This window comes from Antechinus flavipes, chromosome 1, assembly GCF_016432865.1.
Source record: "Antechinus flavipes isolate AdamAnt ecotype Samford, QLD, Australia chromosome 1, AdamAnt_v2, whole genome shotgun sequence".
Classification (NCBI taxonomy): Eukaryota; Metazoa; Chordata; class Mammalia; order Dasyuromorphia; family Dasyuridae; genus Antechinus; species Antechinus flavipes.
In genome coordinates, this window is record NC_067398.1 from 523,227,917 (window position 1) to 523,242,493 (window position 14,577).

At 32.7% G+C, this 14,577-nt stretch overlaps 1 protein-coding gene across 1 annotated transcript in view; it reads left to right on the forward strand.

The window, feature by feature from the left end:
- The window catches only part of DOK6 (docking protein 6), a 725,210-nt gene that overhangs the window by 261,466 nt on the left and 449,167 nt on the right, over positions 1-14,577 (forward strand). Inside the window, exon 2 of the mRNA XM_051970535.1 lies at positions 6,406-6,513. Coding sequence (XP_051826495.1) covers positions 6,406-6,513 — 108 coding nt within the window. The remainder of the gene's footprint in view (positions 1-6,405; positions 6,514-14,577) is intronic.

Here is a 14,577-nt window from a genome sequence, read left to right on the forward strand (position 1 = left end):
GTTATGTATTAGGATTCTTACAAGGTACTAAGTCAGTGGAATTGATGAGATAATGATTCTCTAATTTACATGTACTTAGTACTTCCTATAATTCCCTTTAAGAGAGCTTATATAAGGAGGAGCTCTCAAGGCCAAAGAAGACAAGCCCACTAAAGGACAAGCCCACTAGAGGACAAGCCCACTAGAGGACAAGCCCACTAAAAACTCTGGGCCTCAGCCAGGATTCAGTCAAAGAGATTCACAAGCTAGAGAAGGCAGCTTAAGCTCTTGGAACCACGGCCTGTATTAAAGCTAACGGGGCCCCAGGAAAAGAGACAAGACTTTGAAGGAGAAAATAAAGGATGTGGACTTTAACTTCTGGCTGCATTTGAGGTGATTATTGAACAGAACTGAAACTAAGGCTGCCTCCAGAAGCCCCCGAGGAAACCTGCTCACAGAAAATATTATATTTTAGAAAATATTACAATTATGGTTATAAAGTTCAGCTATATAATTTCCCTTATAGTAAATTCACAAATAAAATGTATGTGCATATTAGCAAAGTAAATACACTACCATGTCTATATGTGTGCTAATTTGACATGATTCACTCTGGAATTTCTTTCTCCAATGGCTGATGTACATTTACTGACATATATTTCTCATGTCCTTTATCATCCCTTATCATGTTGGGATAATGTGCCTTTGTCAACTAGTATTCGTTGAAAACAATACAAAGACAAGAGAATCAACAGTTCTTTGAATTTATGCAAGGAAAATTATGGAAATCTCCACTTACATTTTTAACTACATGGAACAAAAAATGTTCCTTATACACCATATTTTCTTATAGACTTTTACTCATTGTTTCTATTGGCTACCAAGTGTAAGCAACATTGCTCTTGATCTTCAGGGATACACCAGCTTATATGAATTTTTTACCTCCAATAAATTATTTGATGTTTTCATCCTTAAGAACTCTAGGAGTTGAAAACATAAAAATAATCTCTACCTTCAAGAATCTTACACTTTAACTGGGGAAGACAACATGCAAATAATATGACCCATATGTGATATATAGAGAAATTTGAAAAATGGTTCATCAAGAGATTTTATCTTTATTATTCTATATTAAAAAGGTAAATGTGAGAAAAAAAATTGAGTGGAAGAAGGATATAGAGACTTACAATCTGATATTTTTCACCCTGGCTTAGATCAGCTCCCCCAACCTTTTCCAAATGGTCAATATGAAGAAGGGACCCCAAAACTCTAAAACTCCTCAAAGAAGAAAATCTTAAACTCTGCCTTAGTGAGGGACCCTGCCTGAGGGAAACAAGACAAACAGTTCCATTCTGTTATCTAGGTGGGTTTAGTTCAGTCCTGAGCAAAAGAATTCAAAACCTATTAAATTAAAGAAACTCATTCAATTATATTCAAATTCCAGCTCAACCTGAAACCCAGGTAGCTTGTAGATGAGCCAACCTGGGATTCCACCCACTAGTCTCCATCAGCTTGTAGCCAAAGCTCCTATTATAAAAGAACCAATCTAAAATCCTCTCTTTGCAGAGATTCTAAACATGCCATGCTATGCCATGCTATGCCAAGGAAGCTTCTGCCCACTGGAGTAATATCATTTTCCAGTGTTATCCTCTCTTTATCCTCACCTATATCCCTAAGGAGACCTTCTGCCTCTCTGTCAGGATTTCTAATCTTACTTCTCATTCCTTATAATAAACCTCTTTTGTCAATCTAAGTTTTGGGGTTTGTAAATTCCTTTACAGAGAATCTCTGTGCTGCCAGAAGGAGGTTCCCCAAAACTCCCTACCCTTGTGCCAAATCCCAAGGGGTGTAGGGGAGCCAAAGCTCTCCATTTGGTTTCCTGAACCCCAAACCTGACACTAGACCTTATCATTTAACTCCCTGACCACCAGAAACTCTAATCTCATTTTGGTTCCCCAAATCTAGATAGACCTTATCATTTGGTTCCCTATAAAAGGGAACCCCAAAGCTTAAACCTTATCATATTTTTGGTTCCCATACTGGGAGACCCCAAAACTAGACTTCACCTCATCAAAGACAAAACAATGTTGGATTGATAACATACACATAACATACACATACACTCTGCAGAATTCCTTGGGGGAAAAAAAGCTATTTAATGAATAACTACCTGAACTTTCAGCAGAAATCCTTAGAACAATTTGTCCTAGAATCATTTTACAATGAAATTTTCTTTAAAAAAATTAAGCTAACTTTAAATAGCAATATACATATGGATTTGTATGCATCAATAGATTCACTTGTTTTGTTGTTATTAAAAGGCAATGATATCTGTAAAAGTTCTGACTTATAGTAGAGGGTTGAGGAGATCTGGGGTAGAGAAGAAAATCAGATAGATATATGAAGAACTGATGCCAGGGAGAGGAAATTATATATTGAGACCTGTGCCCCAGGCACCATCTTTCTTTTTTTTTTTTTGTCTGTTTGTTTTGTTTTTAATTTTCAAAGAAAGAAGAGAAGAGAAATGTAGGTGTCTGGCCAGATATTCAGGAGAAAAAAAAAAAAAGAAGGGGAAAATGTCTTATAGTTGACTCTCTCAAGTAAAATAGAGAAAATGACTACTTAATTTGCCTTATATGCCCCACAATGTTCAGGTCTATTAAAATTAGGTATTTGTGAAGCAATTCCATTCAGAATCAATTCAGCAATTATATTGTGCATTTATGCAACTATCATGTGAAAAATGAAACACTTTCTGCCCTGAAGTTTACATTCATAGGGTGAAGAATATGCATACAAAATGATGTGATGTTCTTTTATATTATAATGTATTTATTAAGGAATCCTTATTTCCATGTAACCAAAATTGATCTGGTTTTCCTTAATGTACTTTTGTATAAGGAATTATTCAATGCTATATTAGCTTGCAAACTTTTCAAATTTAACTCCTTAATATATACTTTAATAACATACTATGATCATTTTATATTATCTATTTCTAAATGTAAAAAATACTTTTAAAATATTCAAAGAAAAAAGATAGTTCATGTACATAAGTAGGCAGATATAAAATTATACATAGGTAAGCATGTACAAGGTTCTTTGAACAAAATCCACATGAACTGCTGGGGAAATCAGAAAAAGATTTGATGAAGAATACTATAGCTGAGCTGAACATGTTAAAGAAAAGATAGGAGAAGTTGAGTTTAGGATAAAGTCTAGTCAAGCTTTTATGTAGATTGTAATAAGTGTGTAGATTTATATTGGTGTCAGATAGTGACGAATTTTGAATGTCAGGATAAATCGTTTATATTTTCTTCTGTGGGGTCCTCAAACTATGGCCTGTGGGGCAGATACAGCAGCTGAGGACGATTATCCCCCTCACCCAGGGCTATGAAGTTTGTTTATTTAAAGACCCACAAAACAAAATTTTTGTTTTTACTATAGTCCAGCCCTCCACCAGTCTAAGGGACAGTGAACTGGCCTCTATTTAAAAAGTTTGAGGATCCCATAATGAACTAATAGAGATTTCTAAGCAAGAATATCATATGGTGAAACCTGAAATACTTTGTGGTCAAACCTCAGAGATTAGTAAGATTATTTTGCTACCTATAGTGAACTTAAATTTAAAAGAATAGAGAATGGAAGTAAGGAGATTAGCTTTACAAGAGAGTCCAGATAAGAAGTCATAAGTATTTAAAACTAAGGTAATAAGTATGTGAATGGAAAAAAGGGAATAGATATGACATTATCTAGGGATAAAAATGACCTAACTTACCATGTTTGGAATTTGAAGAATTTGGAAAAATGAGAATTTGGGGAAAAAAATTAATGAATGAATGTGGAAGAATGACCTTTTTAGAGTCTGAAGCATTGTCCCAATTGGTCAATTTTTCAATAAGCATTTATTAAAAAACTTACATGGTGCCTAGCATTGAACCAAGTGCTGAGGACACAATATAAAATAAAAGCACTGTACCTATTCTCAGATAGCTCCCATTCGAATGGGGATAACAACATTCAAACTATGAGGATGAAAGATCACAAGCATACACATTCATATATACATACATTCACCTGTTTTTGTGTGCATAGGTAAATATGATATATTCTTATAGGGATAGCATTAGCATTGTGGGACAAGTCAGAAAAGATTGCTTGCAGAACATAAGATTTTAGCTGTGTTGAAAGAAACTAGGGAATCCAAGAAGTAGTGGTAAGAAGAGAGAATATTCTAGGGATGGAGGAAAACTAGGGAAGAGAAAATTTTTCCTGTTTAAAGAAATCGCAAAACAAACAAACAAACAAACAGTATTTTTGGATCATAGCATACAAAGAGAGGAAGAATACATGTAATAAGTGTGAATAAAAGTGTAAAGGGATATAAATATGAAATAAAGGATTTCATATTTAGTCCTAGAGATTACAGGGAACCACTGCTATTAATTAAGAAAATTAAGAAAGGAAGTGACAAGGCCATTCCAGCACTCTCTTATATTCAATGATCACCCAACTCTGTCTGATGGCTAAAAGAAAAGAAAACAGGCAGAAGCTATTTGGAGAATGACACAACAAACTTCAGCTTCAGTATGAGTCTCTTCCAGCTCCTCCTTTAATTGAAAGACATCTTTGTGACATTGGGAGGGTCAGAAGAGTTGGAGTTTTTCATCATTATTCTAGCATTGTCCCCGGAACAGCATAGCATTACACAGGATGCTTTGGAAAAGAAGATATCAAATCCCTTCATATATATATATATATATATATATATATATATATATATATATATATATATATATATATATATATATGCTAGATTCTAAATTGAACTTATTAAATAATAGCTAAATTGAACTTATTAAGTACCAGTATCATGAGGCAAATATAGAACCCATAAGATCTGCAGTGGTCAGTAATTTGATTAATAAGATTTTATATGAGTGACTACAAAAACACAATTTTATCTAAGATTAACAGAGTGAGTAATGATATCCTGAATTGTTGGAAACTCCTTTTATCAGTGCATTGGAAGAAGACATAAATGACATGTTGTTCTCATGTGAGTTATAAAACAGTAGAGGATATTTGGTATGTATATAATGTCATAATTATTATCCAGACAAACAAACCCATTAGAATGATGGGACAAATATAATAAGACATAATGTAATAAGGATAAATGTAGAAAGTCTTCCATTTCTGTTTTGTTTTTAATAATATAACTATGTAAATAAAAGATTTAGCAGAAAGGTGAGAACAGTTAGATGATGTAATTAAGATCCAGTGGAATGTCAGCCATATGAATAGAGGAAATTTATAGCTCTGATGAACTCTTATCTTGCTTCTGACCAAACAAGCATATGTTTTTCAGATCTGGCACTGTATTTTTGATAACTTCAGTATGTTCAGAGGACAATGATTAATACTGCAGAGACACTCAAAACTATGATGTGGGAGAATAGGTTGAACAAAATGAAGGTGTTTTTCTGAAGTGCTTCTGTGAAAGTCACTTAACTTCTCTGTTTCAGACAACTAAATCTTTATTATTATAAATTAGAGAAGGGTTGGAATTAAATTAGGTAAAGGAATTATTCCCACCAAGACTTCCCATAACTACAAAAGTATGCATTTGCAAGGCTGTTATTTGGAAGCACAGGTTAACCTTGTTCTGGTTGGCCCCAAATATAATTAGGAAAAATTGTTGCTACTTGCAGAGAGGCAGATTTTAGTTAAACATAAGGAAAAATCTCTTACAATTCAAAATGCCCCAAAGTGGCATTGGCTTCTTTATGATATAATACAAAATGTCATAATTAGCAGATCCTTGTTTTGTCCAAGTGGCAAATTTGCTGTATGCCTTGCTTTTTTTTTACTTCTAGATTCCTATCTTCAAGTAAGGAGAGTACTTTTATATATTTGCTGTTCAAGAGTATATGTCAGAAGATAGGAAATAATCAAGATAAACACTAAATTCAAAAGTTGTTATAAGGAAGTTCTGAATCTTACTTATGAATTTCATTTATTCCCAGTGAAAATAGAACATTTCACTGAGAGTTGTCTACCAGTAAAATGGTTGAGAATAAATGTTATATTTATATTTTGATAGATTAAAATGTACAGGTACTTTAATATAGCTAAGTTGACAATAGCCAACATATTGAAAAAATAATTTAAGCTTTTATGAATTCATAAAAGGTAATTTATAAATGAAATAACCTTTCTTAAAAAGTTTTTTTTTTAATGAAGAACATGTCAAAGAATGACAAAAGTTTGCTGCTTTAAAGAAAAATGCATTCTTTATCAAAGGTAGTTTTCTTTTATTGGAATTTCTTCACAATGGATTAATTGAACCATACAAATCAGGTTTCTAATGCTAATAAGCTGTTTAAGCAAAAAACCTAATGGAATTCATTCATTTCCTTGCAGATTTTCAGACGCTGCTGGTTAGTTTTTAAGAAAGCATCCAGCAAAGGACCCAGAAGGCTTGAAAAATTTCCAGATGAAAAGGCAGCTTATTTCAGAAACTTTCATAAGGTAAGTCATAGTTTTCTGAGGCCATGGAGAATAACTGAACCCTTGACAGCAACTAGTGGAGAAATTTCTTTTGATAGATGAAATCTGCAGAGGCAAAAATGCCATCACCAGAATAAAATGTCCCTATTCTGATAAAATATAAAACTTATTTTCCCCCTTTATTTTAATCATCTGGTCTGAATGCCAGTGGAAAATGAAAGATCTACTTTTATTGCTACTTCATAAAATGAGATGATTCATCAGCCAACCACATAATTTGTAAAGGTGTTGAGTTTTTAACATTTAACATTTCAGGTTAATGTGAATTTATCATTTGGTTTTAACTGCAAGCTGTTTTTGAGTTCTACAACATTTTTAGCAACATTCTTGATATGATGAGGATTCCATCTTCCTACTGCCATCATTTTTCCAGCATCAATTTTTATGAATATTTTCTCAGTAACATCATAGACTGTCTCTGGTTACAGAAAACTCTCCCTGGTCATTGATCAGGAATATAGTTCTCTGGTCTGGATACCATCACCCTCTTGTTTTTGTCATCTGTTGACAAGAGAGCCATATTGTTTATTATATATATATATATATATATATATTATATATATATATATATATATATATATATATATATATATATATAATAACTTTTTATTGATAGAACTCATGCCAGGGTAATTTTTTACAGCATTATCCCTTGCATTCACTTCTGTTCTGATTTTTCCCCTTCCTCCCTCCACCCTCTCCCCCAGATGAGAAGCAATCCTTTACATGTTGAATAGGTTACAGTATATCCTGGATACAATATATGTGTGCAGAACCGAACAGTTTTCTTGTTGCACAGGGAGAATTGAATTCAGAAGGTAGAAATAACCCGGGAAGAAAAACAAAAATGCAAGCAGTTTATATTCATCTCCCAGTGTTCTTTCTTTGGGTGTAGCTGCTTCTGTCCATCTTTGATCAATTGAAACTGAATTAGCTCTCTTTATCGAAGAGATCCACTTCCATCAGAATACATCCTCATACAGTATCGTTGTTGAGATATATAATGATCTCCTGGTTCTGCTCATTTCACTTAGTATCAGTTCATGTAAGTCTCGCCAGTCCTCTCTGTATTCATCCTGCTGGTCATTCCTTACAGAACAATAATATTCCATAACGTTCATATACCACAATTTACTCAACCATTCTCCAATTGATGGGCATCCATTCATTTTCCAGCTTCTAGCCACTACAAACAGGGCTGCCACAAACATTTTGGCACATACAGGTCCCTTTCCCTTCTTTAGTATCTCTTTGGGGTATAAGCCCAGTAGAGACACTGCTAGATCAAAGGGTTTGCACAGTTTGATAACTTTTTGAGCATAATTCCAAATTGGAGAGCCATATTGTTTAACACAAGAGTGTGATGTCTTTTGACTTCAAATATTCATGGCATATATCAAGATATTAGCGTTCATTGCTCTCTCTTACTCACCAATTAAAAGCCTGTGTAGTCAAATGCCAACGTGTATGGAGAGTTAGGGATGGAGTCAGTAGATTGTGAGATTAGTTGTCACTTCAGACACTTACTAGTTGTATGATCTGGGGCAAGTCCCTTAACCATGTAAATTGTTAAGCTGTAAATGTGTAATTTACTGTAAAATGAATTGGAGAAGGGGATGGCAAATACTGCACTATCTTTGCAAAGAAAACTACACATGTGTTCACAAAATGTTGGACACAATTGAAGTTACTAATAAAAATGGAAATAACCTAAGGATAGTTTGCTGCTTAGTGGTACTTTAAATGATTGTTATAAGGTAGTCTCCCTCTTTCTTCTCCTATTGTTTCTCTCTTGAATTCTCTTGAGTTCCTTTCTTCTCTTCCTCTTTATTTATTTTTATTTATTATTGTTCACAAGCAAAGCTTACCTTTGGGAATGATACTCAAAGCTAAAGAAATGTTTTATCCTTGGTCAGAGACTGATGGACTAGAAATCATTAGCAGTATTCTGGCTGTTAATCAACAGGCAAAACTTATCACTTGGTTATTCTGTAAATAATCAATAATTCTGATTGATCAGAGGTGAATGAATACTGAATTTATACAAGTAAGTTATGAATAAGCAATGCTCCCAGCAAAAATACACATGGATTTTGTTTTATTTTGTTTTTCTGTTTTCTTCCTGCATGCTATCAAAGGGTAATAAGAGATTTAGAACCAATGGAGGAAATGTTAACAGCATAGTTTCTTAATGGAAAGTAATGACACAGGCTTTATTGATTTGTAAGCAAAATTGCCCAAAGCACCTTAAAAATTGGAATCATTACACAAAATCCCTAAAATATTACTTTTATCATGATAGGGTTATGAAGATTCATGTTTTAGGATTGCAAGTTACTATTAATAACCGGTAGTAGACTAATTCAGTTTGCAAGTGATTTAGGAAACCCTAAGGAATTTTAACTTACCACTGCTGTGATCAATTGGGAAGGAAAACACTAATGTTATATCAGCCCTTCCATGTTAAATAGTGGAGCATGAATCCTTGTGGAGAGCAAACATTAGGGGTTAATTTTATGAAAATAGTAACCTGGGATCTTTTGCTCTTTTAAAACTTTTTCTTTTCTTTTATACTTAAAAGTGGCATGTTCTGGTATATAAAGATAAATCCAGCTTCAAAATCTCATTCCTTACACATAAAGGTTATGTGACTCCATTTAGTTACTTAACATCTCAGTGCCCCAGGCAACTTTTAAAGGTTATAAACTTTAGAGCCCATAACATCAGTGTGAGTAAAAGAGATTTTTTGCATCAATAGCTCCCTACCTCAATGATCATGGTTCAAGTAACAACGATAACTCTATGTGCACAACAGATAGCTATAGAATTAGACACATAAATACATATATACAAAAATATACTAGGATATATATTCAATCTTTTTTGTTTGTTTGTTTGGATTTTTCATTATATCTGTATATCCTTATCCATAATAATGACATCAATATTAACCATAAATTGCATAGTAAAATGATTTAAATAATATACAGTAAATAGTACTTTAAAGGGGTATTTGACTTGGTTTTTAAAAGGCTATTAATATAATGGAAATTTTAACATGAGGAATACAGTTTCTTCAAATGATCTTTATAAATCATGTTCTCTGGATCTTTCACCATTCAGACTTTTATGTGCTGGATATTATACTCAAAGGCAGTAGAATTTTTCCCATTTGTTTTATTGTTTGGATTGAAAACCACTGAGGAACAAGGGCATTTGTTATTAATTAGCTTGAAACAGTCACAACTCCATTAGGCCTAAAATTTCTCATCTATAAAATGAGATTATATGATTCCATAATCTTTGAGGTGCCTTATAACTCTAGTACTTTTAATATTTGGTCATTTCATAATACTTCCTTATGGAAAACAATGTATTATTAAGTGAGTCTGTCATGAGTTGTTATAGCAAACTTGATATGAGTTGGAACTTTTTTTTCTATTTTAGTGTGTAATATGAATTGTTATTAATTATGATAGTGAGACAATGGTTGTATAGAAACTAAAGGATTAGATCTGGAATCAAGAAGACAATGGTTTGAACTGTATCTCACACACTTAGTAGAGCCAAATGACTTAACATTTCTGTGTCTCAGCTTCTCCAAATGTTGTCTTTAAGGTCAATTCCATCTCTTAATCTATGTTCCTGTGATTTTATGTTATCTCAAACTTGGATCATTTAGAGAGCTTTTCAGTGAGGCTATCCCACTTCATACACATTCTGTTCTATCTGAATTGTCTTTCCATGCTGGAAAAGCATTCTATCCTCATCTTTCCTCATAATTTCTATTGTTCTTTCAAATCAGTTCAGTTGATATCTCTTACATGGCACTTGTTATTTACTAGCTTAAACAAGTCACTTAACTCCTCTAGGCTTATATTTCTCACCTATAAAATAAGATTCTATGATTCCATGATCTCTGAGAAGTTTCTCCCACCCTGCAAGTATTTATTAGCATTTTCCCACTAGTAATTATTAACACCCTATCCTTCTTAAAATGGCTTTTTATATACTTTGTATTTACTTAACTGTGTACATTCCATGTGGCTTTAATAAAATGTAAGCTTCTTTATTGCAGGATTTTTTTTTCTTTTTTCCCTAAGTACCCAGTGCACATTTAGTATCTACTGTGAAGTAGGTAATGTTCTAGGAACTAGTTATATAAGGCTGGCCTTCTAGTTCTGAGTTGGTAATTCCATGATTCCTCTTGGTCCAGTGATACATTATTAATATCTAAGGTTTTCCAGAGTCTATATTCCAAATTTCAGGAGGTTAGCAGGATTTTAAAAATTATATACTCTCTTATATTTTTAAGTTTGGCACTTAATTATTTATTAGTATTTCAAAGTTATTATTAAAGATGAGATTTTACTTTTAAAAAGTTGTTTGGTAAATTGTGTGATATATTCTTGAGGTAAATTTTTCTAAAAGTAGTAAATTGATCTCCCTCCCAATTGAAGTATATCATTATAAAGGAGCAATGCATAAGCTTGTGATATGCATGATCAATCTATCATTTATCAAAGTAATGTGTTGGTAGGAAGAAATCATAAAAAGGATGTATGTCTGAAAAAGAAGATAGACCATAAAAAAGTAGAAGTGAAGAAGTGAACAGTCTTTATGCTCAACTGGCATTCAAACAATGTAAAGAGGAAGGGAGGAAGACCCTCAGCCAATTAAGAAGGCATGCATGAAGGCTGCAATCTATGTTTCTGGTAGGAATGACTATATCTATGTTATCATAGATCTATTACAAAATAAGAATAATCAATATTTTTTTCCTATTCTGGATAAATTACAACCCTGTTTCCAAGAAAAATTCTATTCATGAAGCCTTCTAAGACATGCTTTACCCACAGACAGAAGACTTGGACATCCAACACTAAGTAAAGAACTTCTCTAATAATTGTGTTGGAAAATAATGGCAAATCTTTCTATAGCACTCCTACTTAATGTTGCTAGATATTAACTTGAGAGAACTAGGGAAAAAAATATTCCTTTCCCAAGAAAACTGATATGTTTTCTATGTCCTTATTCTAGCATTATAATACAGCTCCAATTTCCTGATTTGTAGGATTTGGCAAAAAATTCTAAATTTCAAAATAACATGCAATTCAATTCAATAAATATTTACTAAATGCAAGATGTTAAGAATATAAAGACAAAAATGAAGCCATTTCTGCTCGCAAGCAGATTTCATTCTATTAATGACTGGAGGAGAATATATGTCCTTATAAGTACATTTAAAATGTGAATAAAATAAATAAAAATTCATCACAGGAGTAGGCACCAACAAGAAAAATCAGGATGTAGCATTAGAATTTAATCTCTGTATGAGAAGCAAGTAGGCCTTTTTGACTGCAATACAGAGTAGGTAAAGGGAACAATGAACAAATAATTTTAGAAAGAGTGGTAGAGTTTTAGATTGTACAGGGCTTTAAGTGCCAAACAGAATCACTTGTATTTTATTCTAAATACAATAATAAATGATTGACACTTCTTAATCATAGGACTGATTTCATCAATTATCTGATTTAAGAATCCCAATATTGATGCTATGAATTTTAAGAGGAAAAGACTAAGGTAGGAAGACTACTGCAATAATCCTGGTGGAAAAGGATGAACTAAGAAATGAACTGGGGTAGTGGTTCTGTGAGTAGAAAGAAAGGCTTAGAGAGAAGAGATTTTCTGGAAGTAAAATACTTCCACTACTTTAATTAGAAATGAGGGGTGAGTGAGAATAAAGAATCATGGATCATTCCAAAGTTTCAACGATAGGGATTGAGAAAAAATGATTGTGTTCTTCTGAGAAATATGGCTATCAATAGGAAAATAATCTTTGACAAAAATGGTAGAATTAGGAAGAGAATTGGATATTTGAGAATTGAAGAAAATAACAAATTTTGGTTTTGACATAATGAGAATTAAGCTATCCATAGAACATACAGATAGAGATGTCTAGATACAAATTGGAATTTCCTATTTGAGACAAAAGTTTAAGAAAAAGAGAGACTATAAATGAAGACTTTGGAGTCAACTTCAAGGAGATGAACTCATGGGAGTCGATAACATTTTCCAAAGATAGTATTTAAAGGAAAGAATTATAATAGCAAAAATGAAAGAGTTCTCACTTTCATGTTTTAGATTAAGTCTATTTTATTTGGTGTTCTCTAGGACTCAGCGCCATTTTAAAGGATTTTTGATCCATCTATTTTAACAAAGATTTAAGGCAGCTCACAAAACTCAACACAAAATCAAAAAATTAATTCAACATAAAAAGAATACATTGTGCCTGAGAACAGAATTTAGTTTTGAAGTTCCTGATAACTAAAGCAAAAAGAGAGAAAGAGAAACACATTGGTCATTATATTTTTTCATTGTCTTATGAAAAGAAGCATATAAGTTCATTTAGAAGCACTATTTATTTCCTGCCACTAAATTAAAGAAGAAGTACATAAATAGAATATCAATTTTAAGGACTTAGAAACATAATGAATGATTATTTAAATTATATCAGCTCTGATACTTATTAATTTTGTAGTTTTGATTAAGGCTCTACACCTCTTGGAACCTCAAGTTCCTCAGAAGTAAAATCTGAATAACAAAACGTAAATTTCTTCATTCCAACATAAAATACTTCTTATAATGAAAGTATTTACCTACATGGAACAATGTATAAAGAAAGGGGTCTGACATCTGGAGTCAAGAACATGACCTTAGTTGCTTACTAGTTTTGAATCTTAAGTAATGTCCTCTTTTTGTTCCAGTTACAGATGGTTTAGGAAATTGTAAAGTGAGGATAATATTAAGTATATCCCTCCCAGACTTGTTTTTAGAGATTAAATGGGATAATATTTGTTGATGGGCATTGGTTTTTGTTTATTTGTTTTTTGCTGAGGCATTTGGGGTTAAGTGACTTGTCCAGGGTCACACAGACAGGAAATATTAAGTATGTGAGGCCAGATTTGAACTCAGGTCCTCTTGACTTCAGGTCTGGTACTCTATACACTGCACCATCTAGCTGGACCACAGGAGGAAAATTATAAAGTACTTAGCATAGTTCCTCTCAATATAGTATTGCTTTATAAATATTAGCTATTGTTATCATTACTACTACTATTACTACTACTTAGAAAACTTCCAAAATTAATAAATTGATAAATTAAAGAATTAGGGACCTACTATATACCAGACCTTGTGATAAGCCCTTAGGTTACTTACAAAGATAAAAGCAAAATAATAACTACTTAAAAGAGCTTACATTATGATAAAGACAGACAAGGCATATAGACAATGGTGGGCAGGAAAATGAATTTTTGTCTGTAGAATCTATATAATGGTGAGTGGAGCCATAAGACAAGCCATTGTCACTCTCATTCCAGAAACAATGGTTGTATTGATTTAATTATTAATCTTGCAGGTAAAATACATGAGCCTCAGGTTGACTAGATGTTCAGTGGCAAGATATTCCTGGATGTCTGGGGAGATGAACATGAAGCATGGTCTGAGGCCAGTCAAATGTAGGTCATTAGATAAGTTTGTGCTCACTCACTGGATAATAAAATTCATCCCTAGGGTAAAAGGTCTGGAAATGCACAGAGTAGATGGATGTGTATTGACAATGTTTTGAAAAAGACAGTCATTTTGGCCAAGTATGTTTCTTCTTATTTTAAAAAATTACTTCCAGAAAGGGAAAAAAATGTGAATTAAGTTAATTTTTCTTTTTTTTAGATTTTTAACATTTATTTTTAAACTTTAATTTCTTTTCAATTATTGCTACTATGCCCTTGAGCCTAATGACACAGAATACAGTGGCAATAAATAAAGGGTATAAATAAACTGAATAAAATATGTCCAGTCTGAATTAGGGTTCTATGTGGAATGAACTATGGAAAGCAAATGTTTCTTTATCAACTCTAACATTCTGTCATGCTATATAAGGAACATAAATATTACAAACCTTATGGGTATTAATGGGCTCATTTAAACATTTGATATGTTTACTACAGGAGAGATCTTGTTGCA